This window comes from Xenopus laevis, chromosome 5S (genome assembly GCF_017654675.1).
Source record: "Xenopus laevis strain J_2021 chromosome 5S, Xenopus_laevis_v10.1, whole genome shotgun sequence".
Classification (NCBI taxonomy): Eukaryota; Metazoa; Chordata; class Amphibia; order Anura; family Pipidae; genus Xenopus; species Xenopus laevis.
In genome coordinates, this window is record NC_054380.1 from 125,283,237 (window position 1) to 125,310,410 (window position 27,174).

Sequence of the window (27,174 nt, forward strand, 5' to 3'; positions counted from 1 at the left end):
GTGAGGGGGCGGACCGGGGGAATGGTGTGTAGCGCGGGCCGGAAGCTTCGGCAAATGGAATAGGAACATCATGTCTGTGAAAAGGAAAGCAGAGAGCGCTATCCCGGCGGAGGAGAGTGACCAGCTGCTCATTCGACCCTTGTAAGAGTTTCTGTAACGTTATGGCTTCTTTATATATTATATCTATGGCTTCCTAAAATATTACATGGCTTCCTTATATATTACATGGCTTTCTTATCTTATATAGTGTGGCTTCCTTATATTATGGATATCTTATATATTACATGGCTTCCTTATATATTACATGGCTTCCTTATATATTACATGGCTTCCTTATATATTACGTGGCTATCTTATATATTACGTGGCTATCTTATATATTACATGGATATCTTATATAGTATGGCTTCCTCATATATTATGGCTATCTTATATATTACATGGCTATCTTATATATTACATGGCTATCTTGTATATTACATGGCTATCTTGTATATTACATGGCTATCTTGTATATTACATGGCTATCTTGTATATTACATGGCTATCTTGTATATTACATGGCTATCTTGTATATTACATGGCTATCTTGTATATTACATGGCTATCTTGTATATTACATGGCTATCTTGTATATTACATGGCTATCTTGTATATTACATGGCTATCTTGTATATTACATGGCTATCTTGTATATTACATGGCTATCTTGTATATTACATGGCTATCTTGTATATTACATGGCTATCTTGTATATTACATGGCTATCTTGTATATTACATGGCTATCTTGTATATTACATGGCTATCTTGTATATTACATGGCTATCTTGTATATTACATGGCTATCTTGTATATTACATGGCTATCTTGTATATTACATGGCTATCTTGTATATTACATGGCTATCTTGTATATTACATGGCTATCTTGTATATTACATGGCTATCTTGTATATTACATGGCTATCTTGTATATTACATGGCTATCTTGTATATTACATGGCTATCTTGTATATTACATGGCTATCTTGTATATTACATGGCTATCTTGTATATTACATGGCTATCTTGTATATTACATGGCTATCTTGTATATTACATGGCTATCTTGTATATTACATGGCTATCTTGTATATTACATGGGCTATCTTGTATATTACATGGCTATCTTGTATATTACATGGCTATCTTGTATATTACATGGCTATCTTGTATATTACATGGCTATCTTGTATATTACATGGCTATCTTGTATATTACATGGCTATCTTGTATATTACATGGCTATCTTGTATATTACATGGCTATCTTGTATATTACATGGCTATCTTGTATATTACATGGCTATCTTGTATATTACATGGCTATCTTGTATATTACATGGCTATCTTGTATATCACATGGCTATCTTGTATATCACATGGCTATCTTGTATATCACATGGCTATCTTGTATATCACATGGCTATCTTGTATATCACATGGCTATCTTGTATATCACATGGCTATCTTGTATATCACATGGCTATCTTGTATATCACATGGCTATCTTGTATATCACATGGCTATCTTGTATATCACATGGCTATCTTGTATATCACATGGCTATCTTGTATATCACATGGCTATCTTGTATATCACATGGCTATCTTGTATATCACATGGCTATCTTGTATATCACATGGCTATCTTGTATATCACATGGCTATCTTGTATATCACATGGCTATCTTGTATATCACATGGCTATCTTGTATATCACATGGCTATCTTGTATATTACATGGCTATCTTGTATATTACATGGCTATCTTCTATATTACATGGCTATCTTCTATATTACATGGCTATCTTATATATTATGGGTATCTTATATATTTCATGGCTATCTGATATATTTCATGGCTATCTTTTATATTACGTGGCCTCCTTATATATTACAATATATATTTATTTAATTCTTCTGACTCTATCCAGCTTTCAAATGTTGGTCGCTGACCCCATCTTAAAAACAAATGTTTTATAAGGCTGCTAATTTATTGTTATTGCTTCTTTTTATTACCGTACTCATCTTTCTACTACTCATATTCCTGTCTCTTATTCAAATCAGTGCATGGTTGCTATGGTAATTTAGACCCTAGCAACTTTTGCTGAAATTGCAACTCGGAGAGCTGCCTAATTAAAAGCTGAATAACTCAAAATCCACAAATTATAAAAAATTAAAACCAACTGCAAATTGTCACTCCCTGTATTATACTAGAAGTTAACTCAAAGGTGAACAACCCCTTTAAAAAGTTTTATGGCAATGTCTTACTCCCAGTGTATGGGATTAGAAACCAGAAATCCCACTGCATGGGTATCTCACAATTGTGTTGAATCGTGTTCTATTGTGTTTGATTTCAGAGGTGCTGGACAGGAGGTGGGAAGATCATGTATCATTCTGGAATTCAAAGGAAGAAAAATTATGGTGAGTGAATACAAATATAAAGCAGTGTAAGATTAATGACCACTAATAAGAGGTTTTTTTTAAATTACATAATTTAGGGGCTATTTCACTTGGTTGAAATATCAGGGATTGTCCTATTGATATATTAATCCATAATCAATTGGCGGGAAAAAGGTAAATCTCCAAACTTGGATATTCCTGTAAAAAGCTCACTTTATTTAGTACCAAAAGATTAAAACTACTGCCATAGGTTAAAGGGAACCTGATCCGAATGTAACAGCTCACTGGGCCAGATTTGTGGAAAGGCCTGGGCCTACGGCAACAAAATTTTAGGGGGGCGGCATGCCACCCAACCACACTCGCATTGGTTCGGAAACACTGGGGATTTGCAGGAGATAAAATAGTTTTTAAAATTTCCTGTGCACCAATCCCATGTACTCTGGAACCGATGCTGAAATTTTGCACATGTGCACAAAGAAAGGGAGGAGACAAGGGCGATAAACGAGAGCGGGCCTTGGGGTGCCTGCTATGTAAATCCGGCCCTGCTCAGAGCTCATACTTAAAGGAACAGTAACCTTAGAAAAATTTGTGTTTTAAACTAATACAAATATAATGCAGTGTTGGCCTGCACTGGTATTTTTTATATAAATAAGCTGCTGTGTAGCAATGGGGGCAGCCATTCAAAGGAGAGAAGGCTCCGGTTAAACGGCAGATAAGCTCTGTAGAACATAATGGTGTTATCTGTTATCCACTATTTAACCTGTGCAATATAGTCTTTTTCAGTGTCCACCATTGTTACACAGCTGCTTGTTTATATAAACTATAGTAGTGTTTCTGAAGCAAACCGTGCTGGGCAACAGTACATGATACGTATGTTTATTAATTTAAACCGATTTAATTTTTTGGTGTTACTGTTCCTTTAATGAATTTGTCACGCATATCATATGCCCACCAAACAAAGACTATTCGATTCTTAGGTAACCACACACTAGAATTAATAAAGCTCAAGCAGATATCCTAACTGCATGGTCACCAAATCAATTTCAGTAACTGCCATGTCTATATGGAATGTTTATCCATGCTGTGCCAAGTACAAAGGCCCCTTGGTAGCGCCATTTAGAAAAGTTCCCCAAGTCCAATGTGCATCTTGCCAAGTGCTTCCCGAAGGATTACTAAATAAAGTACTTTTTATGGGAATATATGGGTTTGGAGATTAACCTTTTTATGGTGATTTCTTTTAAAAATGATAATATTTGGCTTTTTAGCAATGTTTCTGACAATGACTGATGTATAACAGCAGGTTCTACAATTTTAGTCATTCCCGCCTTGTGTTTACAGCTGGACTGTGGGATCCACCCTGGATTAGAGGGAATGGATGCCCTCCCATACATTGACTTGATTGACCCTGCAGAGATTGATTTACTTCTTATAAGTCAGTAAGTAAAATTTGTGAATTGTGTATTGAAAGAAACATTGCTGTTTTTCTTTTAGGCAGCCTGTTGTTGTAAACCGCATGGCGGGTGGGTGGCTATTGGCAAGTGCTTCATAGTTATTAGAAAACACAGTGTAAATTGTATCATCCAGTGAAAGTGAAATATTGTGTGCTATGTGTGTCATACAACATCTATAGTAACTGTAGATTGGAACAGAAATCCTATTGAAGACGTCTCTATACATGCTTTATTTTTATGATTATGTTTGTTACAGCATTTCATTTTTACTTTTTCCTAAAAATGAAAATAAAAAAATTGAACATCTCGTTCGATGGGTGTCTTTTAAGTAGGTGTGTTCATCAGTGGTGCCTGTATGGCTTGCTATTAAGAAGAGCCATGACTAAAACATGACCTGTTTTTTGTTTTCGTTACCTTTCTCAGTTTCCATCTGGATCATTGTGGTGCCCTTCCATGGTTTCTACAGAAGACAAGCTTTAAGGGGCGGACATTTATGACTCATGCTACTAAGGCTATCTACAGATGGCTGCTCTCTGATTATGTCAAAGTCAGGTGGGTACCACTCAAATCTGTTGATAGATATATATATATATATAGATATATATATATATATAGATATATATATATATATAGATATATATATATAGATATATATATATATATATATATATATATATATATATATATATATATATATATATTATATATTATATATTTCCCTGGACCAGCACTTGCCTATGTGAAATTATGGATTTTTATTCATATACACGTTACAGTGCTCCAACGTTATTAAGGACCGAAACGTTTGAGCGCTGTAACATGTGTATGAATAAAAATCAATAATTTTACAAAGGAAAGTGCTGGTCCAGGGATGATTCATTCCAAATTGAAGTTATATGTTTGAGAATTGAGCTGATATATGTATGGCTGACTATACTTTGTTATTGTTCATTGCAAATATGAATATCGGCAGTGAAGCCTATAACGGCTTCGTAATTTATGAAAGTGGCCTTTAAACTGTCACTGAGCCACAGATCCTAATTTTAATTTAGGATCTGGGAGATTTAGTTATGCAACACCTTAAAGAATATCCGTAACTTTTAATAAGATCTTTTATTTCCCGTTTATATGTGACAGACAAGAACTTACTATTTTAAACAACCATTCAATATAAACAGGGAGTCGGGGAGGCACAATTATTAAAGGACCAGTAAGAAAATTAATTTCTACTTAACGGAAAAAAAAAACACCAAGGCAGTTTTTACTTTAAATTCGCAAAGTATTTATTAAGAAATTACTTACCGATTCTCTACAATGGATTGTCGCCCTGTCGCAGTTTCTGAAGAGGAGCGCACGCAGAGAATCGGTAAGTAATTGGTAAGTAGAAAAAAAATTTTATTTAAAAAAAAAAAAAAAAAAATATTTCAAACTCGGATGAATTTTACCAACCCGAAAACTCGAATTGAACTCGTATCGAGTTTTTTTTTTATTTTGAAAAAAACTTGAATGTCAGGAAGGCTACTAACATCTGCATATTGGTCACTAGAACTCTCCCATTGACTTATACATGAACTAGGCAGGTTTTAGGTGGCGAATAGTCTAAATGGAATTCTTTAAGGGCAAGAGTTTGATAAATCTCAAAAATCGAATTTAAATTTTTTTTTAAAAAAAAAATCTAATCGAGTTTGGATAATCCACAAGTCGAATTTTGAAAATTTGAATTTTCAATTCGACCCTTAATAAATCTGGGCCTTAGTCTTTGGAAAGTGTGAAGCTGCATTTTCTTGTGTGCATTTGAAGACTTTATGGCTTTGCACATGCATGGAAATGAAAAACAGGCAACACCGACTGCTCAAACAGCTATTGGTCTGTGCTGCACGTGTAGACATGCCCCCACTAAGCATAACCTGAATAAGCAGCACTATTACTTGATAGAGCACAGGAGTCTTGATTTATATATTAAAAATTTACTTTTATTTACCTTTTAAAAATGCATGAAGTGTAGCAGAATTCAAATTTCGGTGGTGTCTTGCCACTTCCTCAGACATAAGCACAGAAATGAATTCACGTATAGTTTTGTTAATTCTGCAACTGCCAGTTGAGTTAGTGGCAGAGGAGAGAACTGGAACTTCTGTGTATTCCCCCACATATATGTGATTACTTTCCAACTCTTTTAGTCCAGAAATCTTTTTATTGGGCTCTTTCAACAGTTAGTAGAGTAGCCACCTCCAACTCTGTACCATATAAAGTGAAGAAAACTGCAGAGCCTTCCAGTGTTAATAAATGTAATTTTTATTGGAGCACTACGTGTTTTGGACCACAGAGGTCCTTCCTCTGGTGCAATTTGCAAACAGCCTTAAAGGGATCCTGTCATCGGAAAACATGTTTTTTTTCAAAACACAGTTAATAGTGCTACTCCAGCAGAATTCTGCACTGAAATCCATTTTTCAAAAGAGCAAACAGATTTTTTTATATTCAATTTTGAAATCTGACATGGGGCTAGACATTTTGTCAATTTCCCAGCTGTCCCTGGTCATGTGACTTGTGTCTGCACTTTAGGAGAGAAATGCTTTCTGGCAGGCTGCTGTTTTTTCTTCTCAATGTAACTGAATGTGTCTCAGTCAGACATGGGTTTTTACTATTGAGTGTTGTTCTTAGATCTACCAGGCAGCTGTTATCTTGTGTTAGGGAGCTGTTATCTGGTTACATTTCCATTGTTCTTTTGTTTGGCTGCTGGGGGGGAAAAGAGAGGGGGGGTGATATCACTCCAACTTGCAGTACAGCAGTAAAGAGTGATTGAAGTTTATCAGAGCAAATATCAAAGACATGCACAGTTTCTCGCTTAAAAACATTTATTGGTGCATATTAACCACAAAAACTAACATGTCAATGTACAATTCACACACACCACAAAGCAGTGTCTCCCCCCCAGTCTGCCTACCTGTTGTTAGCCACACCCTCCTGACGCGTTTCGCGCTATTGGGCGCTTCATCTGATGTCTTTGATATTTACCTTGGTTTAATTGGACCTGTGCACAGTACTCGCTGTATAGACAGCAGCTACCCCATAATTGATTTTTGTTTTACTACAAGTTTATCAGAGCACATGACTGTGGGCACCTGGGAAATTGACAATATGTCTAGCCCCATGTCAGATTTCAAAATTGAATATAAAAAAATCTGTTTGCTCTTTTGAGAAATGGATTTCAGTGCAGAATTCTGCTGGAGCAGCACTATTAACTGATTCATTTTGAAATTTTTTTTTTTTACCATGACAGTATCCCTTTAACAAAGTGACCTTTATAAACAATCGCTTTACCCATAATCCCCAAGTGATTCCTCAGCTCCATCTAGTGGCCAGAGGACCAATTACATCAGCACATCATAATCAACAATGATAAATGAAAATAAGGAATTGCCGGCATGTTCTAACTATACTGTTGGTTTCTCACAGTAATATCTCAGCAGATGATATGCTGTACACAGAGACCGATCTCGAGGAAAGCATGGACAAAATTGAAACCATCAACTTTCATGAAGTGAAAGAGGTGGCAGGAATCAAGTTCTGGTGCTACCATGCAGGACATGTCCTGGGGGCTGCCATGTTCATGATAGAAATAGCTGGAGTTAAGGTATGTGTTTCCCGATCATCTTGTTATCAGTGCTAAACTTTCATTGATCTTGCGTCTTTTTACCATGATGGGTAACACTGATGCTCACCAAGTCTGGCCATTTTAGTAATACTGCTGTTGTTTTGTTCCTCAGATTTATATAATTACCCAAATGAATATGGTGACATTTATTTCAATTCAATTTCAATTTAACCAGACTAGTGGCTGTTGCTAAGGAAAAACACTGCAGTATTTGCCAGCAAGTGTATAATGGAGAAGTGAAGTTTAAAACTAAGTAAGCTTTATCAGAAATGTCTATATAAATACACCAGTAAACCCTCAAAGTAATGCTGCTCTGAGCGTCAAAAGAAACAGCATTTATTTATTTCTATTGTGTAACACATGGGCTTTTTTATCAGACTGCCTGCCTTCAGCTTAAACCTCCAGGGCTTGAGCATGCTCAGTTTGCTCCTCTCTTCCTCTCCTCCGTCATTTTCTCTTCTCCCCTTCCTGCTGTAATCTGATCCCAGAGCTATGAGTGAGCAGGGAGAAACTCATTGGAAGTGATGTCACACCAAGCTAATACTGCAGCTGCTATCCTAAACAAACATAGTTTCTATAGCTGTTTACTCAGGTAAGCATTCTGCAGTAATAAATATAGTGTTATAGCTTGCACTTTTGTGGCTAATCTATTGGCAATAAACTGCTTCAGTAGTTTTCCTTCTTCTTTAAAGGAGAAGTAAACCCCGTATTAAAAAAAAACCTACCCTACATAGACCCCCCTCTCTCCTACCCCCCAGCCTAGCTGCTACACTGGGCAAATGCCCCTAAGTTTTTACTTACCCCTCAGTGCAGATTCACGTCATCAGAGTTCACAAGTGCCATCTTCTTCTTTATCGTGTCTTCTTGACAAAGTTTACAAAATGGGAAGACTGCTCCAACTGCGCATGTTTACTTCCTGATGAAGACCAAAGAGAAGGAGATGGGTGCTGTGAACTCTGATGCCGTCAATCAGCACTGAGGGGTAAGTAAGAGTTAGGGGCATTTGCCTGGGTTAGCAGCTAGGCTGGGGAGGGAGAAAGGAGGGGGGTCTATGTAGGATGGGGGGGAGTGTTTTTTTTTTTTTTTTAATAAGGGGTTTACTTCTCCTTTAAGCCCCTCCCCCCGCACATCTGGTTGTTATTGGTAAAGGACCACGTTTCTTGCCTTGCCCAGCCTATATGTACCACAGATGCATTTTTTTGGATGATAATTAGAAGCCAATCAGAAGCAGAATGATTCCAATGTGAAATGTGCAATTTCTCTATTTATATGCATTGTGCTAATACCCACCCTATGCTGCTTACCTTCTAGCTCCTTTATACAGGCGATTTTTCCAGGCAAGAGGACAGACATTTGATGGCTGCAGAAATACCAAACATCAAACCGGATATCCTTATCATTGTAATTACATTTCTTATATATACCTTAGACTCCATGTTGCCTTTCACTAATGCAGCTGAATTAGAAATCGATCAGAAATGAGATGGAGTGCCTCTAACTGAAATCCGTGAATAGAATGTTGATTAGTTTCCATATTAATGACTTACCTATTTGTTAGTCTTAGTCCCAGGAACACAAAGCACTGACACTTCTTTACAATTACTTGGTCGGGTGTGAAATTCAAAAACATTGGCATCATTTGTCATGAGCAGCAGTTTATGAAAAATGTTTGGGCAGCAGATTCTGTAAGAAAATCTGTGGATGTAGTGAGTGTTTATCGAGCAAACCATATACTAAACATTCACATTACCAGAATAACATGCACAGTACATGTTCCCCTTTAAAAGAGGTCACTAAACCTTTTTTCCCACCAATGTATCTGTCTGGGGAGAATATTATGAGCTACATCAATAATCATTCCATTGCATAGCTGCTTTATACAAAATGCACAACCTTCTTCATGTATTGGCATAAGTTGTTACCTGTGTTTGTGACATAAGCCTGTATAAAGAAACTTGAAGCTCAATATTTGCTTTCATCACTGTTGTGATGTGGGCAGCTGATAATGACTGGGAATAAATCCACACACAGCAGTAACAACTCCATATTCCCCTACATAAAAGAAGTATATACTATAACTATATGGCCATAGATATTCTCCTGTAGACTGAAACAAACCTGATGGGTCCTAATAGAGGAGCTGTTTGCTACTAGGGCTGCGAACCAAGGGCTGTGTACAGGTATGGGATCCGTTATCCGGAAACCTGTTATCCAGAAAGCTCAGAATTAAGGAAAGACAGTCTCCCATAGACTCCATTATAATCAACTTTTAAAATATCTCCTTTTTCTCTGTAATAATAAAGCAGTATCTTGTACATGATCCAAACTAAGATATAATTAATCTTTATTGGAAGCAGAAACCGCCTATTGGGTTTATTTAATGTTTACATGATTTTCTAGTAGACTTAAAGGGGTTGTTCACCTTTAAATTAACTGTTAGGGTTAGTTCACACAAGGAGATTCGGGGAGATTTTGTCGCCTGGTGACTAATCGCCTCGTCTTCTGAGCGACAATCTCCCCAAACTGCCTCAGCGTGTTCTCCCATAGGCTACAATGAAAAGTCGCCTGTGCTAATGCATACGCAGCGATGCGTTTTCCATAGTCGCCTGAAGTTGTCTGTGTGAGGCACTGTCAAATGCGAATAGGGAATTATGAAAAACTTTTTTTTTTTTTCTAAATCGAATTTGATTTTTGAGATTTATCATACTCTGACCCTTTAAGAATTTGAATTAGACTATTCGCCACCTAAAACCTGCCAAATTACTGTATAAGTCATTGGAGATGTTTGTAGACTTCCTGACATTCAAGTTTTTTCGGAGAAAAAACTCGAATCAAGTTTGGTCGATTTAGATTCGCGTTTACGAGTCTGTAAAATTCGTCCGAGTTTTACATATTCGATTTTATTAATAAATAGTCAAATTTCGAATCAAATCTAATTTATGTTAAAAAAAAAAACTCATAAATTCGACCCTTGATAAATGTGTCTCTTTATTATTAATGAAAGTCAGACTTTAGTGGTTTTAGAGGTTTTTGAAACCACAACAAACTCACAAACTCTAAAACCACCATTTTTCATTGATTTTATTAAAAGTTCAGATTAAAAAAGTACAAATGATAAATTCCAAAAAAAAAAATCGGAATACCACGAAAAGCAGTTTTTTGGACAATTCTTAGTGAAAAAAATCTGAAAACCTCTAACATTCTGATTGGTTTAAGAATGGTCCAATAGGATCAGTGCTCCTCCCATTGACTTCTACAGCACCTCAGCCACTTGTACTTGGCGATGTTTTGCATGAAAGGCTTTCGTGGTTTTTTCATTTCATCTCCAATTTTTAGAGCCTTTTGGAAAAATAGGGGAACCACAAATTTTTCATGATTTGAGTAAAACAAATCGCAGTTCGATTGTTAGTAAATGGGCCCCTTTGTTTTCTTTTCTGATTCCGAGGAATCCACGTACGGGACTCACATCCATGAGAAGAGAGAAGAGCGAGAGGCGCGTTTCTGTAACACTGTGCATGATATTGTTAATAGGGGAGGAAGAGCCCTCATTCCTGTATTTGCTCTGGGCCGAGCACAGGAGCTCCTCTTGATTTTAGGTGAGCTATTTATCTTTGTTTACTACAGTTGTGTTCAGAATAATAGCAGTGTGTTTAAAAAAAAAAAAAAAGTGAATAAAGCTAAAAATCCTTATAATACTTTTATTTCCATACACACAAATACATTGGTAACATTGCACATTCTATTCCGAACCAAACCATGAAGAAAAATGTATTAACTTTGTGTTATTCCTTTACAGAAAGTGAAGAAAAGGGAATATTCCAAAAAATATCAGTGTCTGCATTCTTCTTTACAAATTCATTCACTGTATAAACTGCAGACAAATGTTTCAAGATTTAGCTTTCCTTTGAATGACTGAACTAATAGTGAGTTGTATAATCAGTGTTTCTGCTGCACATCTGTGTTACATGGAGTCCACCAACTTCTGGCCACAATTCTTCTGCATTTCTTGGTTTTGCCTCACAATCAGCATTTTTGATGTCACCCCACACATTTTCTATTGGATTAAGGTCCGGGGATTGGGCTGGTCACTCCATAACATCAATCTTGTTGGTCTGGAACCAAGATGTTGCTGGTTTACTGGTGTGTTTGGGGTCGTTGTCTTGTTGAAACCTTAATTTCAAGGACATTTCCTCTTCAGCATAAGGCAACATGACCTCCTCAAGTATTTGATGTATTGAAACTGACCCATGATCCCTGGTATGAGATAAATAGGCCCAACACCATAGTATGAGAAACATCCCCATATCATGATGCTTGTGCCACCAGCTTCACTGGCTTCACTCTGTACTGTGACTTGAATTCAGTGTTTGGAGTCGACTAGTCCCAAAAAGAACAATCTTGATTTCATCAGTCCACAAAATGTTGCGCCATTTCTCTTTAGGCCAGTCAATGTGTTCTTTTGCAAATTGTAAGCTCTTCTGCACTTTTTTAACAATGGGACTTTGCGGGGGCTTCTTGCCGATAGTTTGGCTTCCCATAGGCGTCTACTTATTGTAACAGTATCACAGGGAACTTAATACGTTCTTTGATCTTCCTGGAGCTGATCATTGGCTGAGTCTTTGTCATTTTTGTTATTCTATCCATTCAAATGGTAGTTTTACGTTTTCTTCCACATCTTTCAGGTGCCATTTTAAAGCATTTGAGATCATTTTAGCTGAGCAATAAGAAAATGCTCAGTTCGGGAGGTTCAAAGTGAGAAAGAAAGATTGAAATAAGGCCCTGCCACTTAAAGGGATACTGTCATGGGAAAAAAACTTTTTTTCAAAATGAATCAGTTAATAGTGCTGCTCCAGCAGAATTCTGCACTGAATTCCATTACTCAAAAGGGCAAACCGATTTTTTTTATATTCAATTTTGAAATCTGACATGGGGCTAAACATATTGTAAATTTCCCAGCTGCCCCAAGTCATGTGACTTGTGCTGTGATAAACTTCAATCACTCTTTACTGCTGTACTGCAAGTTGGAGTGATATCACCCCCCTCCCTTTTTTCCCCCAGCAGCCAAACAAAAGAACAATGGGAAGGTAACCAGATAGCAGCTCCCTAACACAAGATAACAGCTGCCTGGTAGATCTAAGAACAACACTCAATAGTAAAAACCCATGTCCCACTGAGACACATTCAGTTACATTGAGAAGGAAAAACAGCAGCCTGCCAGAAAGCATTTCTCTCCTAAAGTGCAGGCACAAGTCACATGACCAGGGGCAGCTGGGAAATTGACGAAATGTCTAGCCCCATGTCAGATTTCAAAATTGAATATAAAAAAAATCTGTTTGCTCTTTTGAGAAATGGATTTCAGTTCAGAATTCTGCTGGAGCAGCACTATTAACTGATTCATTTTGAAAAAAAAAAATTTTCCCCATGACAATATCCCTTTAAACAATTTTAAAACGAAAGGGTTAACTCTGGAGCAGGCAGAATCTGCGGCTCACCCGATAAACACATGATGACCCGGGTGTGTAAACCCTGGTTCCCGCTCTTGTGTCAGACAAAATATGAGGGTAACATGCAGAGAAATTGCACTTGCCAAATGAAGAGAGTGGCCCGGCTGCATCGCCCTGAACCCGTAGCTAGAGGTAAATTGCAGTAGAAGAAAAATCGGCGAGCACTCCACGTCCACTCAATTGTTAAAAACGAAGATGTTTATTTCAACATATTAAAAGCAAACCTTTTCCTGGCGCGTTTCGTATCCACAATACGTAGTCATAGGCAAAAAAATATAGCTGAGCAGCCAATAATTTTCTGCACTTCTTTGTTGTTCTTATGTTTTCCCATCTCCAATCAATTAATCAAAGTCTGCAGCTCTTCTGAACAATGTCGGAATGAACCATTTTACTCAGAATTTCAGAGAGAAATGCCCTATAAACCAGCATTGACAACATTTGCTCCTTCTTTCCTTAAATAAGGGCTAGAATTGACACCTGTTTTTTAACAGAATGAATGAGCTCACTAATTGAACTCCACACTGCTATTATTTAGAACAAGCTATTATTATTTTGAACACTGCTATTATTTGGAACAAGTCTTAATTAATGATTCAGTGACACAGAATCAGCAGCATGTCATTACTGTTGGGTCTGTTGGTTTGGCTGGGGGGGGAGTGGTGTGAATTCTATAGATTATTTGCATATATTAGAAGGTGAACTGACTTTATATTTAAAGGGATATGGCATTAAAACTACAAAAAGTATTTACTTCTGCTCAAAATCAGCGTGTTATACTGTGCAAATGTACTTCTGATGCTAATCCTCAAAAAGACAAGAGTTTTGTGGTTTCAACAGGGTATTGTCTCTACGGATTTTTTTAATGATGTCTAATTTGAATTACTTTGCCTGATTTTCCTCCAGATGAGTACTGGCAAAACCATCCGGAGCTTCATGACATTCCAATATATTATGCATCGTCCCTGGCTAAAAAGTGCATGGCCGTGTACCAGACCTATGTCAATGCCATGAATGACAAGATCCGCAAGCAGATCAACATAAACAATCCATTTGTTTTTAAACATATCAGCAACTTGAAGGTCAGTGACTGCTCTTTTTTCTTTAAAACTGCAAACTATATGCTACATTTCCTATGCTGGATGGTTTTTATAGTTTACTAGGGTGTGATACACCCCTTTATTTAATTTCTATTCTTCCTACCCAATGGCCAGATACCAGTTTCATCATTTTTATTAGTTTTTCCTAAGCACAAAAGATTTTCAAGTCAACAGATCATGGTAACCACGATAAGATAACATGAAAGCATATGTAGCTTACAACATAAAGGAATATAACACTTATATAAATATATGCACAATAACTTCATTATACAAGGGTGATAATCAAATAAAGTAATCATAAATAAATCTATCCAACATAAAACTAAACCTCGCACAGTGGAAATAAGAAACCAAAAAGCTTTATAATGATAAAGAGCCTCTAAAGTGGCCCAAAAAGTAAAATAATTAAAACTGTAACAGCTCCAAAATTTTAGATTTGTACCTAGGGTCTACTTGATCCAAATAAAGAGACCAATTATTCATAAACCTGTGTTTTAGATGGGGTTTTTATGGCCTCTTGCGAGCATAGCTGATTTAATTGATCTAAAATATCTTTTATGGAGGGGAAAAACTCTAAAATCCAGTACATAAATAGGGCTTTTTTTGTAGCCACCATAAATGCAAGATTACGTTCGAGGCCAAGGATTAGGATTAGAATTACAATGTTTTCTCAATGTAAATGATGGAGAACCAATGTTTAAAAGGGCATAAACTGGGGATAGAATTACATTTAGTTTCAACTTCGAACAGATAAAGTCTCTCATTTTATGCCATACTCCAAAGGTAATGGAAAAGGTTGACATTTTCCTGCTTGCATTTGGGGCGATACGATAACTGACCTGAGTCATTATTTGAACGATAAAGCTTTCCATACCCTATATGAACCATTTTAAATGTTCAGATACCCTAAAGCTATAATAAGCCACGTGTATGTTTGCTGTGTTTCAGAGTATGGACCACTTTGATGACATTGGCCCCAGTGTGGTCATGGCCTCCCCTGGAATGATGCAGAGTGGACTATCCAGAGAGCTGTTTGAGAGTTGGTGCACAGACAAAAGAAATGGTGTGATTATAGCCGGCTACTGTGTGGAAGGGACACTTGCCAAAGTAAGTTCAGGAAGCATGGTGAATAGATTAATATTATTATGTGCCTTGCCATATCACACAGTAGACATATTCAACTAAATTTGGACACATATACAAATTGCGTTATGCTACCACTCCCTACTGACTCCGTAGCTGAACAGTGGTTTGTCAACCCAGCAATTAAAAGGGGTTCTTGGTGCCATGTAAAAAAATAATGATAGTAAAGGCTGGTAAGTGGCAGCCCACAGTCAGATTTTGAAAGACCTGATGGGTATGTCTGTAGTCAGACTGGTGCAACAGAGAGAGCATTGTACGGTTACCATATCCTCTTGGCAGTGAATAAATGAAGATGCCCCTAGTAGCTTCCCATATATTAATCTCTGTTGATTCACAGCACATTCTCTGCACTACATTCACCCGAGGATGAGCATATGCAGAGTCGTGGACACTCAAAATTAGGCCTAAGAAGATCCAAGATGAAGAGCTCCCGCGTACAATTTGTAAACACACAAATCACTACTGTTTTTATATAAAATAAAAACACAAAAACTGTTTTATTATTAAAAATCTATTTTTTTTAAACTCTTGTGAATTGGATCGACCCGAAAAACTCTCAAATCAAATTCGTGTCGAGTTTTAAAAACTCGATTCGAGTTTTTTTTCCTCCAAAACTACAGCATCATTTTTCCAGCACTTTGGCCAATAATGCGATTCAGCTGAATCATTAGTGTTCGGTCAAACCCCGAAAGGTCATGTGACCTAACGCTGTAGAGAACTAAAACTATTTTGTGTTAGTAGGTGTTCTCACTTTTCAGTATGCAAATTAGTCTTAAATCTGTTTTGGAGGATTCAGTATGCCGTTAAATCCAAAAATGATGGATTCAGTGCATTCTCTCCATAAACATTGTGTAGGCATCTTCACCAAACTTTTCCATTTTTTAACTTATTACTGTCTTCCCAGCTCCCTGGGGAAAGGAAACAAAATAGTTTATATAGGAAAATGAGCTTAGTACATATTAATATAGTGCAGAGAACATTGTGCATATGTTTCAGCATCTTGTGTAACCATATTAAACATGTAGACTTTCTTTTGTTCTGATTGAACTTCCTTGCTACAGCATATCATGTCTGAGCCGGAGGAGATTGTCACCATGTCTGGGCAGAAGCTGCCCCTTAAGATGTCTGTGGATTACATTTCATTCTCAGCCCATACAGATTACCAGCAAACCAGCGAATTTGTCCGGGCCCTCAAACCTCCTCATGTGGTGAGTATGTTGTTTCCCCATTCCACTGTAATTGATTTCCCTATTGGGACAGCCAGTTAGAGTAAATCCACTGTCAGTCCTAGAGTTTTATTTAGTTGTACTATAGTTATATAGTATGAATAAATGCTGCAGTGAACAGTTATTCAGTTAGATCAGTCTCTCCAGTATCATTCTTCTGCTAAAGGAGTCCAGATGCCTGAGCTCAACCTTCCCAGGAGCCTGACAGCCATTGCCTCTGGTCTGGGTAAATTAAACCTGCATCTGAAATTATAAACTGGAATGCTGCTGAACAGCATCCTAGAAGATGTATTAGAGCTCACTCTAATAAAATCACCAGAAATCCTGTCTCTCTACATGCAGAATTTGTGCAAAAGGCAGATATTTTTTAAGATTTTGTTTGTACTGGAATCAGTTATTTGAGTGAGCTCTAATACATCTGCTAGAAAAGGAAGCCCCCCTATAAGATCTATTGGATCTAATTGTCAATGAACATCTGACACCTAACTGCTGCATGAAGACAGAATGAAGAGAAACAGATAGTGAAATCAAAAAAAAGAGAGCACACACCCAATTTAACAAAAGTGAGGTGCAGTACTTGCGGGACTCCCCAATAGAGTCACCAAGGGTAAAGACCGTTCCAAAGGTGAAGACTGCACACTCAGAAATTGAAAAAATATATTTATGCCATCAAGTAAATACAAAACATAAATGCCCCATAAATATAGGCCCTGCGCGTTTCGACCGTTTATGGTCTTCATCAGGGGCAAAAAAAAAAAAAAGGCAGAAAGATTGTAATGTCTGTATGGGTTTTATACCTGTAACATTATGTGCTAGTGAGTCCATTCGTCTCAGAAGCTTGAGCGCCTGACGTCACTTCCTCCTACCATGTGTGCGTTAGGTAGAAGAAGTCTATCTCCGATTTGGAACGCATATGGGTTCCAACAACCGGAAGTTGTGCCCAAATGGAACACACATGCGTTCCAACAACCGGAAGTTGTGCCTAAATGGAACGTACTTGCGTTTCAGCACATTCTGTCCGTGTCTATATCAGGCTGGACAATTCTATGCCAGCATATAGCATTTTTCTCATCTTAAATTACAGCAATTTTTAATACTAGATGGCCCATCACCCATCTAGAGGTATTATCCGGCATTACATATATCAAGTATGAGAATATCAATATTTCTGCACAATTGACACGAGGCATAATCTGATACATATTAGTTAATATATGGGTATGGCATCACCAGTATGATATACATAACCTCTGCATCCTAAACAGGATACCACAATTGGATAGTTATAATCCCTAAAGATGACATCACAAGGGAATAGAATGTCTATGGTCCTAAATATGAAGAAATGGGAAAAAAAGGGGGGGGAAAAGAAAAAATATTATTAGTAAAAAATCTTCTATGAATTGAAAAAAGAAATTGAAGAGGAGCCAGATGACTTGTGCAAGGACTGAGCAAAAGATATGGCTTTATACAAGAAGAAATCACCTAGTCTGGAGAAAACAGGAAAGATTCAACATATCATTAAGTCCTCCAGGGACCACCGTATCTAGCCGAAATATCTGAGTAGCAGAGGATTGTTATCAATACCCCCCGTGGGACTAGTTATTTGATCTATACCCATGATGCGTAAAGAGGAAACATTGTGTTTGAATTGTTTGTGTTTGTTTGTGAAATCTGTCCTTCAAACTTTGGATGGTTTTCCCTGTATAATACAGACCACATGGGCAAAAATGATTTATACAACAACATAGGTGGATTGGCATATTCTCGATTTAGGGGCCCATTCACTAAGTTTGAGTGAAGGAATAGAGGAAAAATTGTTCGAATTTCGAATGTTTTTTTTTGGCTACTTGGACAAGCGAATTGGCGACTTCGAATTGAACGTTTCGAACTAAAAGTCGTTCGAATATTCGACCATTCGATAATCGAAGTACTGTCTCTTTAAAAAAAACTTCGACCCCCTAGTTCGCCACCTAAAACCTACTGAGGCCAATGTTAGCATATGGGGAAGGTCCCCATAGGCTTTCCAAGGTTTTTCTGATTGAAGGATATTCCTTCGATCGATGGATTGGATCCTGTACCTATGATTCATCTGCCTGCATTGTCTCTGCATAATAGATTTAATAAAGCAACTGGCCGTTGTATATTTTGAAACAGAAACCTTTCTTTCAGTCTTAGTTTCCTGTATCTCTGGATTAGCGTTTACTAGATAGCATCCTGATCAATATCCTCGTTCTCTGAAACTGTTGCCCATGGATTGTAAAGAATCGTTTAAGTCTACAGGGTCAGATGTAATTCGTCGGACCCTGGTCAATTGGCAGAAGGCTAAAGCCTTAATCAATGCCAGAGGATGAAAGCTACTGGCATGCAATATCGTATTACTATCTGTCGGTTTACGATAAATGCTCGTAATAAATTAACCTGTTTCAAAGCGAACCAATATTCCAGGAAAGCCATGGAGAATTGACTCCAGGCTGCAGTGAAACGGATTGTAGATGGAATGGCATTCAAGTAATTCAAAAAGGCGGTCAGGGTAGTTTCATCACCCTGCCGGGAGGGATAGTGAACATAAACTTGATTATTTCAGAAGCAATATTTAATTGATTGTATTCACACAAAGTTTCTTATTTCAGTATGATGAAGCTTTTATTGAATATATTTTCGTGATCGTTCCCCTTTAAGCATGTATTTGTAATATCCACAGATACTGGTGCATGGGGAGCAGAATGAAATGGCGAGGCTAAAAGCTGCTCTCATACGAGAATACGAGGACAACGATGAAGTAGACATCGAGGTTCACAACCCCAGGAACACAGAGGCGGTGACACTGAACTTCAGAGGAGAAAAATTGGCCAAGGTACAGCACCAACCTCAGAGGCCCCAATGATGACAATAAATTGTTTCCTGCAATGCTGTGGCGTTCTCAAATTCACCTTTTTATCCGCCAGGTGATGGGTCTTCTTGCAGACAAGAAACCAGAGGAAGGGCTGAGGATTTCAGGCATCTTGGTGAAGAGGAACTTTAACTATCACATACTTTGTCCAAATGATCTGTCTAGTAAGTGAAGCCATTATGGTTTTTCCTGCCAAATGTATCTGTATAACAGATAATCCAGAATTTGGTTCAGTAATTGGACAAATCCTAGCACTTTTCTAAAAGATCTTCTCATAGATCGGACCCTTCGTGGCAGTTTTATAAAGGGTTGAATAGTTAATTGAATTCGGATTTTCGATTTTTTTTTTTTGGCGTCAAAATTCGCCCAATTTGAATGTAAATACCAATGTGAGATTTATCACACCTCGACCGTGGAAACCGTTCTAATTCGAATATTCGCCACTTAAAACCTGCCGAGTTAATTTACAAGTCAATGGCAGAGGTCTGTTGAGCTATTTGGAGATGTTAATTGCCTTCCTGACATTTTTTTTTTTTTCGGAGGGAAAACTCAAATTGAATTTTCAGGTCTGGCCTATTCATTCGAATATTGGACATTCAAGTTTTTCTTAAATTCGAGGTGTGAGTATATTCGCATTTATTAGAGTAAAAAAAATTCACATAAAATTTGACCTTTGAAAATTCTGCCCGTTATTGATTTGCTCAGGCTCACGAAGATATGACTGTTTAAAGAGAGGTGCACTTCTCCACTAACTGCCATAATTAGGAGGAATGTGACACTTTGGTTAGGCAGAAGCAGGAAGACCAGATTGTTTATATAAATCAGCTGCTGTGTAGCAATGGGGCAGCCAGGTTACACAGCAGATGGCAGATAAGCTCTGTAGAACCTAATGGTGTTATCAGTAATCCACTATTTAACCTGTGCCATATAGCCTTTTTTCAGTCTCCGCCATTGCTACACAGCAGCTTGTTTATATAAACTATAGTAGTGTTTCTGAAGCAAACACATCAGTTTTACCAGTGCAGGGCAATAGTACATGATATTTTCATTACTTTAAAACACTTAAATTTTTTGGTGTTACTGTATAATTTATGAGCCCCAGGCAGACAACGTGAGGGTTATAGTGGGCCGGTTATAACTGGAATTCTGTTTCTTTACGTAGGTTATACCGATTTGGCCATGAGCACCGTCACGCAGAAACAGGCCATTCCATACACTGGCCCTTTTAATCTTTTGTTTTGCCAGTTGCAGCAGCTTACAGGTAACATCGTGCATATATGGACCTGTTCTTCTGCCCCCACAACATTCATTCCTTTCATGTGCCGCTTCTACTGTAACAGAAAGGAACCTTTTATTGTCGCTATTTAGTTTGATTGTTCCAATACCATCCCACTGAAAGCTGAAGCCACCGAGGAAGCCTGAGAGTAAACAGCCACTGGAGGACAATAAATAATACACTACATTAATACACTACATACATAGTGTTTTCTTCGGTTGGGAAATTAGGCTTTCTGAATTATCCAGGGGCCATTCTTTTCTCCTGCCCTAAGGGTAGGGACACACTGGGCGATTTGGGGAGTTTTAGTCGCCTGGCGACTAATCGCCGCGACTTTTCTCCCCGAATGCCTCCCCTCGCTCTGCGCCTGGCTAAAATGAAAAATCGCCTGCGCTAATCACACGCGGCGATTCGTTTTCCGAAGTCGCCCGAAGTTTCCTCGTGAGGCAACTTCGGGCGATTTCGGAAAACAAATCGCCGCGTGTGATTAGCGCAGGCGATTTTTCATTTTAGCCAGGCGCAGAGCGAGGGGAGGCATTCGGGGAGAAAAGTCGCGGCGATTAGTCGCCAGGCGACTAAAACTCCCCAAATCGCCCAGTGTGTCCCTACCCTAAGGCAACCCTTTTCACATGATGGGACCACATTAGAATACCTGCCATGTAAGTTGCAGGCTGCAACCCAAAATGGTTGTCTGTTTATATCCCCAGCATTCTGTCCAGAAGCAGGTTTTATAGGGAGCCATTGATTATTTTGCATGGGATTTATAAGCCCTGTGGCTGCAGAGACCTGACTTAAGCTGCCAATACAATATGCCAGCTGCTCCTTGCCCAGCCTGCCCTCTCCCCAGTCTCTTATTCATCTCCACAAACTCAACTGCTCTCTATGCATGCTCCCGAATTTCTATGGTGTTCCCTGATTTCTGTGGCCACCCCATTTTATTCCACAATCTCTCATTAAAGAATAAGTAAAGCTTAACTAAAGAAGTTGGCTAAAAATGTTGTACATTATGTTTAGGGCTTCTGTACCAACCCAAGGCAACCACAGCCCTAGCAGTAAAGTTCTGTCTCCAAAGATGCCCCAGTAGCTCCCCATCTTCTTTTCTGCTGATTCACTGCACATGCTCTGTGCTGCTGTCACTTACTGAGCTTAGGGACCCACTCACAATATACAGTACACATAGAATAGAAATGTCACAATATAAGGCTGATTAGTAATTAATACAGATAATTACTACATGGCAGCACAGAAACCAGTGCAATTAGCATCAGAATTTAATAATCAGCAAACCTGTAGCATCAGCTTATATTACAGGGGAAGCTCATTTTCTGCTGGATAATTAGTGACGAGCCCTAAGCTTAGCTTCTCAACAGCTGCTCAGAGCCCACTGAGCATGTGAGTGTCACAGACACTTTCCAAGATGGTGACCCCCTGTGACAAGTTTGAAGTCCTGGATCATTGCTGCTATTGACAAGCTGAAACTATAGGTGCAATAAGTTCACTATATAAAATATGGCATTTGTAGCCATATTCATTTTTATTGTTTAGTTATCCTTTAAGACTGACTTTGTCCTTTTCTCTTAAATATCACGTGATGGGATACAAACGTATATGACAAAAATGTATATTACATGTATTCTATGGAAGTTCACATTAAGACAACAAATGATGCCAGGGCATGGGCATCTGGGACGCCTGCTCTAAAAAGCCTTTATTTCTACTTTCAGGAGACGTAGAAGAGATTGAAGTAAATGAGAAGGATGCACTGAGGGTATTCAAGGCTGTCACTGTTGTGAGGGATGGTGATATGGTGTACCTGGAGGTAACTTTATATCTTACTCCCCTGGTACCTCTGCCTGCTACTGATATCTGCCTTGCAGAAGAGACTGTTGCTGTAATAGTGTCATGCAATAAGGAGGTGCAGAGAAGACACCAGAAGGGATTCTGAGACTTGTAGTTAAAGGGGTTGTTCACCTTTGCGTTAACTTTTAGTATAATGTAGAAAGTGATAATCTGAGAATATATGCAATTGGTTTTCATTGTTTTTGTGTTTTTTTGGTTATTTACCTTTTTTTCTTTAGCAATTGTTTGAAATTTCAGTAAACTGGTTGCCAGGGTCCAAATTATCCTAGCAACCATGCATTGATTTGCATAAGAGACTGGAATAGGAATAGGAGAGGCCTGAATAGAAAAAATTAATGGCCTTACAGAGCATGTTATTGTTTTGTTTTTGGGTTTTTTTTAGTCAGTGGCCAAAATTTGAAAACTGGAAAGAGTCAGAGAAGGAAGGCAAATTATTCAAAAACTATACAAAAGAAAAAAACTAAGGACAGTTGAAAATTTGCTAAGAACTGGCCTTTCTATAATGTACTAAAAGTTAGCTTAAAAGTGAACCATCTTTTTAAAGGGGACATATAGCATACATTTTCACAATGCATCAAACCATGTGAAATAATGTAAACTTTTTTAATACCTTTTAGATCAAAAACTTCTGTATTACTTGAAAACTGTGCTCAGCCCTTCCCCTTTGCAACTTCCTGTCCAGGACTTTTCCATCTGACTCTAGAGCCACCGGCTCCTTCTGCCTAGTTACAACATAGCCAATGAGGGAGGAGTGGGCGTGTTTGTGATGTCACACTCAGACCTCTGTAGACATCTGTTAACCCTTACTGCTTGTTTTCCTTTCCCTGAAATGCTCCTCTCTGTCCTGTTCCTTTCCCCCCTCCCTTCCCTGCACTATTCATTTCTCTCCCTCTCTGCCCTGTTCATTTAACCCCCTCCCTGCAGTGTTTGTTTCTCTCTGTCCTGTTCATTTAACCCCCACTTTGCCCTGTTTGTTTTCCTCCCTTCACTGCTTGTTCCTCTTGCATGCCCTGCAATAATTAGGGAAGAAAAAGAAAAGCAAACTTCTGTATAAATAAAACAGTATCTGCTACTGAATGTATTTTATACCTTTGTGGGGGCAATGTGTATGAGCAGTTAGTTTAAATACCATAGTCATTTTCTACACAGTATTATGTTGTATACAAACAGCAATCAACATATTTTCTGTTTTCCTTTGTAACTCCCTGCATCTGTTATGTGTTATAATTCCAAAACATCAGCTGTATTTATTCCCTTGTAACTCCCTGAACCTAAACATAAATTGTTCCAGGACAGCTGTATTTATTCCCTTTCAACTCCCTGCACCCGATCATAAACTGTTTATTCATTTAACATGTGTAATGCTCATTCTCTCAGTGGGTAGCAAATCCAGCCAATGACATGTATGCCGACACCGTAATAACAGTCATCTTGGAACTTCAGTCCAATCCAAAAGCAAATAAAGGTTCGTTTCTGCTAATTACTTTGTCCTCTGCAGACCCCTGTCTATCTCGATGGAGGCCTAACTTAGGAGCCAAAACCTCTAGGAAAAGTGTCTATAGCAATCAGTGGAAATAAATGAATTTGAAGCACTGGAAAAAACATTGAAATGGTTGATAGTTTTATTTAATGCCATTCTCAAATTCACACATATAACAATAAATTGGATGCGCTCAAACTCTTTCCCCCTTATGTAAAGTATGGATGCACCAAATCCAGGATTCGGTTCGGGATTCGGCCAGGATTCATCCTTTTTTCAGCAGGATTCGGATTCAACCAAATCCTTGAACCGAATCCTAATTTGCATATGTAAATTAGGGGCGGGTAGGGAAATCGTGACTTTTCGTTTCCTTCCCTGTCCCTAATTCGCATAAGCAGATTCGGTTCGGTATTTGGCCGAATCTTTCATCAAGGATTCGGGTATTCGGCCGAATCCTTAATCAAGGATTTGGCTGAATCCCAAATAGTGGATTCGGTGCATCCCTAATGTAAAGCCAGTTAAATCCGGCTTATTAACATCACTGCTCACCCTGTAGCCGGGTGGGTCCGGGTGCAAATGCCCCAGGCCTTTCGCTTATCCAGTTAAGTTCACAGGAATTCAATATTTGCAGCTCACTCACCGCTTGAAGTCCCTGGTCCGGGTGTTGCGCCCCGAACCCGCAGCTTAGGGAGACTCGACAATCAATATGCTTCCAATGTTGCGCGCACTTTCACAGACCAACAGACGGCGGTGACTCTAAAACCGCTTTATTTCCCCGACAATTCTCCTAACGCATTTCGTGTGATATCACACCTACTCATAGGCATTGTGTAATATCACATTAAATGCGTTAGGAGAATTGTCGTGGAAATAAAGCGGTTTTAAAGTCTCCACCGTCTGCTGGTCTCTGAAAGTGCTTAGGAAGCATATTGATTGTCGAGTCTCCCTAAGCCCCGGGTTCGGGGTGCAGCACCCGGACCAGGGACTTCAAGCGGTGAGTGACCTGCAAATACTGAATGCCTGTGAACATAACTGGATAAGAGAGAGGCCCGTTGGGTGCAACATTGGAAGCATATTCATTCTCAAATTCACCCACACTGGTAAAAGTAAAGCTCTCCCTGAGTCATACAGGCTGATACAGAGGTTGGATGGTGTTTAGCAAGTGAGGGAATACAGGGATATGGGAGATAGCTCATAGTACAAGTTGATCCAGGGACTAGTCCCATTGCCATTTTGGAGTCAGGAAGGAACCTTCCCCCTCTGAGGCAAATTGGTGAGGCTTCAGATGGGATTTTTTTGCCTTCCTCTGGATCAACTGCCAGTTAGACAGGTTAAAATAGAGTTCAAAGGTTGAACTTGATGTGTCTTTTTTCAACCTAACTTACTATGTAACTAGTGATAGCACGTTCTCTTGTTCTCATGCCCCTTATGCCAGAGTTCAGGGAATACAACTACACTGTGGATAAAAAGCATTGCACTTTACACATGGCACTTGTATTCCTAACTGAGCCTTAAAGATTAATCTCGCCCTGTGATCGATGCCCTGTCACATGATTTAGCTAACTGACCAATGAGTATAAAGAACATAGTGCTTCGTTCTTCGTGAATAAACCAATAGAATGTATTTTTTTTGCATCTCTTGCAGCTGTAGCCAATAAAGCTTGTAAGGAAGTGGACATGGAAGCTTACAGGAAGAGACTGGAGATGATGCTGCAGTAAGTCATAGTGTCCATATGTTCATTTAGTTGTTCCCTCTGCAAGTACTGGACCCAAGATGTGGATCACTTTAAAATTCCTGGTAGACTACGAAAAAAATTGTTGTTCGTAAAAAAAAAATGTTGCTGCCAATAGACTTCAATGCAGTTCAGCAAATGTAATGGGGATATTTATACATGGAATGCACAAAATGTAATAAGTGTCCTCATACTGAAGTAAGAAACTTTCTAAATACAATCAATTAAATATTGTGCATTGTTTCTGAAATAATCAAGTTTATCTTCACTATTTCTCTCTCAGCATCTGTTTCTCTTCATTCTCTCTTCATGCAGCAGTTGGGTGTCAGATAGTCATTGACAGTTAGATCCAATATATCTTATAGGGGGGCTTCCTTATGCCTAGAAGATGTATTAGAACTCAAATAACAAAATAACTGCCTTTTGCACAAATCCTGCATGTAGAGAGACATGATGTCTGGTGAGTTTAATAGAGTGAGCTCTAATACATCTTCTAGGCAAAAGAAGTCCCCTTATAAGTTATATTGGATCTGACTGTCAATGATTATCTGACACCCAACTGCTGCATGAAGACAGAATGAAGAGAAACAGATGCTGAGAAAGGACAGTGAAGATAAACTTGATTTTCAGAAACAGAATTTTTAATTGATTATATTTAGAAAACTTCTGATTTCAGTATGCTTAAGCTTATATGAAATATTAATTTTCATGATAGTTCCCCTTTCAACATTTCATATTGTTCATTTTAGGGATAATTTTGGAGAAGATTGTGTGAACTGCGAGGATGCAGCCAGTATCACCGTCACTGTGGATGGGAAAAGCGCCATCTTGTCCATGGAAACACGGGTAAGACATCCTGGAATTCTATCCAAACACACGATACAGGTTACAATACAACTCTGCTGATGGTTCTGCCTTGGGAATATCTGACTGCTTCTCTGTTTCTGTTCCTCAGACTGTAGAATATGAGGAAGGGATCGATGAGGATGAGACCCTGCGGGAAATGGTGCAGCAAGCAGCACAGAGACTTTATCATGCCCTTTGTCCAGCCAGCCTATAAATCATCCTGAAATTCTTTGTAGTTCTTCTTTTTATCCGTTGTTTTTCAAATCAATCAGATTGTAAAATAATTCAAGTTGTACTTAATGTATCGTAGTATGTAATGTATTATATATGGATAATAAGATCAGAGTTGCCCGTTATTGATTTATTTGTGTTCTGTTTATTTGGAGTACCTCTTTTCAACTTTGGCATCCGGTTGTATGAAAGGATTCAAGCGATTCTAGAGCAAGAAAAGATTGGGTCTGGTGTTACCGTGAAGCTACACTTGCCTCGCAAGACAGAATGTTCATAGTTCAGCCAGTACTTAAAGGAGAAGGAAACCCCCAGGGCGCTAAACCCCTCCCCCCCTC

At 38.5% G+C, this 27,174-nt stretch overlaps 1 protein-coding gene across 1 annotated transcript; it reads left to right on the forward strand.

Annotated features, from left to right (window-relative positions):
• Positions 1-8: 8 nt before the first annotated feature.
• cpsf3.S (cleavage and polyadenylation specific factor 3 S homeolog) lies at positions 9-26,964 on the forward strand. Its single transcript, XM_018265928.2, has 18 exons — positions 9-141; positions 2,402-2,465; positions 3,783-3,880; positions 4,319-4,447; positions 7,349-7,526; positions 8,859-8,948; positions 10,993-11,143; positions 13,955-14,130; positions 15,100-15,258; positions 16,356-16,502; positions 19,225-19,377; positions 19,469-19,577; positions 20,576-20,674; positions 22,414-22,508; positions 23,927-24,014; positions 25,675-25,744; positions 26,512-26,608; positions 26,718-26,964. Exons 1-18 carry the CDS (start codon positions 71-73, stop codon positions 26,820-26,822), a joined length of 2,079 nt encoding a protein of 692 aa, XP_018121417.1. The 5' UTR covers positions 9-70; the 3' UTR covers positions 26,823-26,964.
• Positions 26,965-27,174: the final 210 nt, after the last annotated feature.

Coding starts and splice junctions, on each gene's coding strand:
- cpsf3.S (XM_018265928.2), top strand. CDS start 71: ATGTCTGTGAAAAGGAAAGCAGAGAGCGCTATCCCGGCGGAGGAGAGT. Junction 4,448..7,348: donor TCTGATTATGTCAAAGTCAG/GTGGGTACCACT, acceptor GGTTTCTCACAG/TAATATCTCAGCAGATGATA. Junction 11,144..13,954: donor GGAGCTCCTCTTGATTTTAG/GTGAGCTATTTA, acceptor ATTTTCCTCCAG/ATGAGTACTGGCAAAACCAT.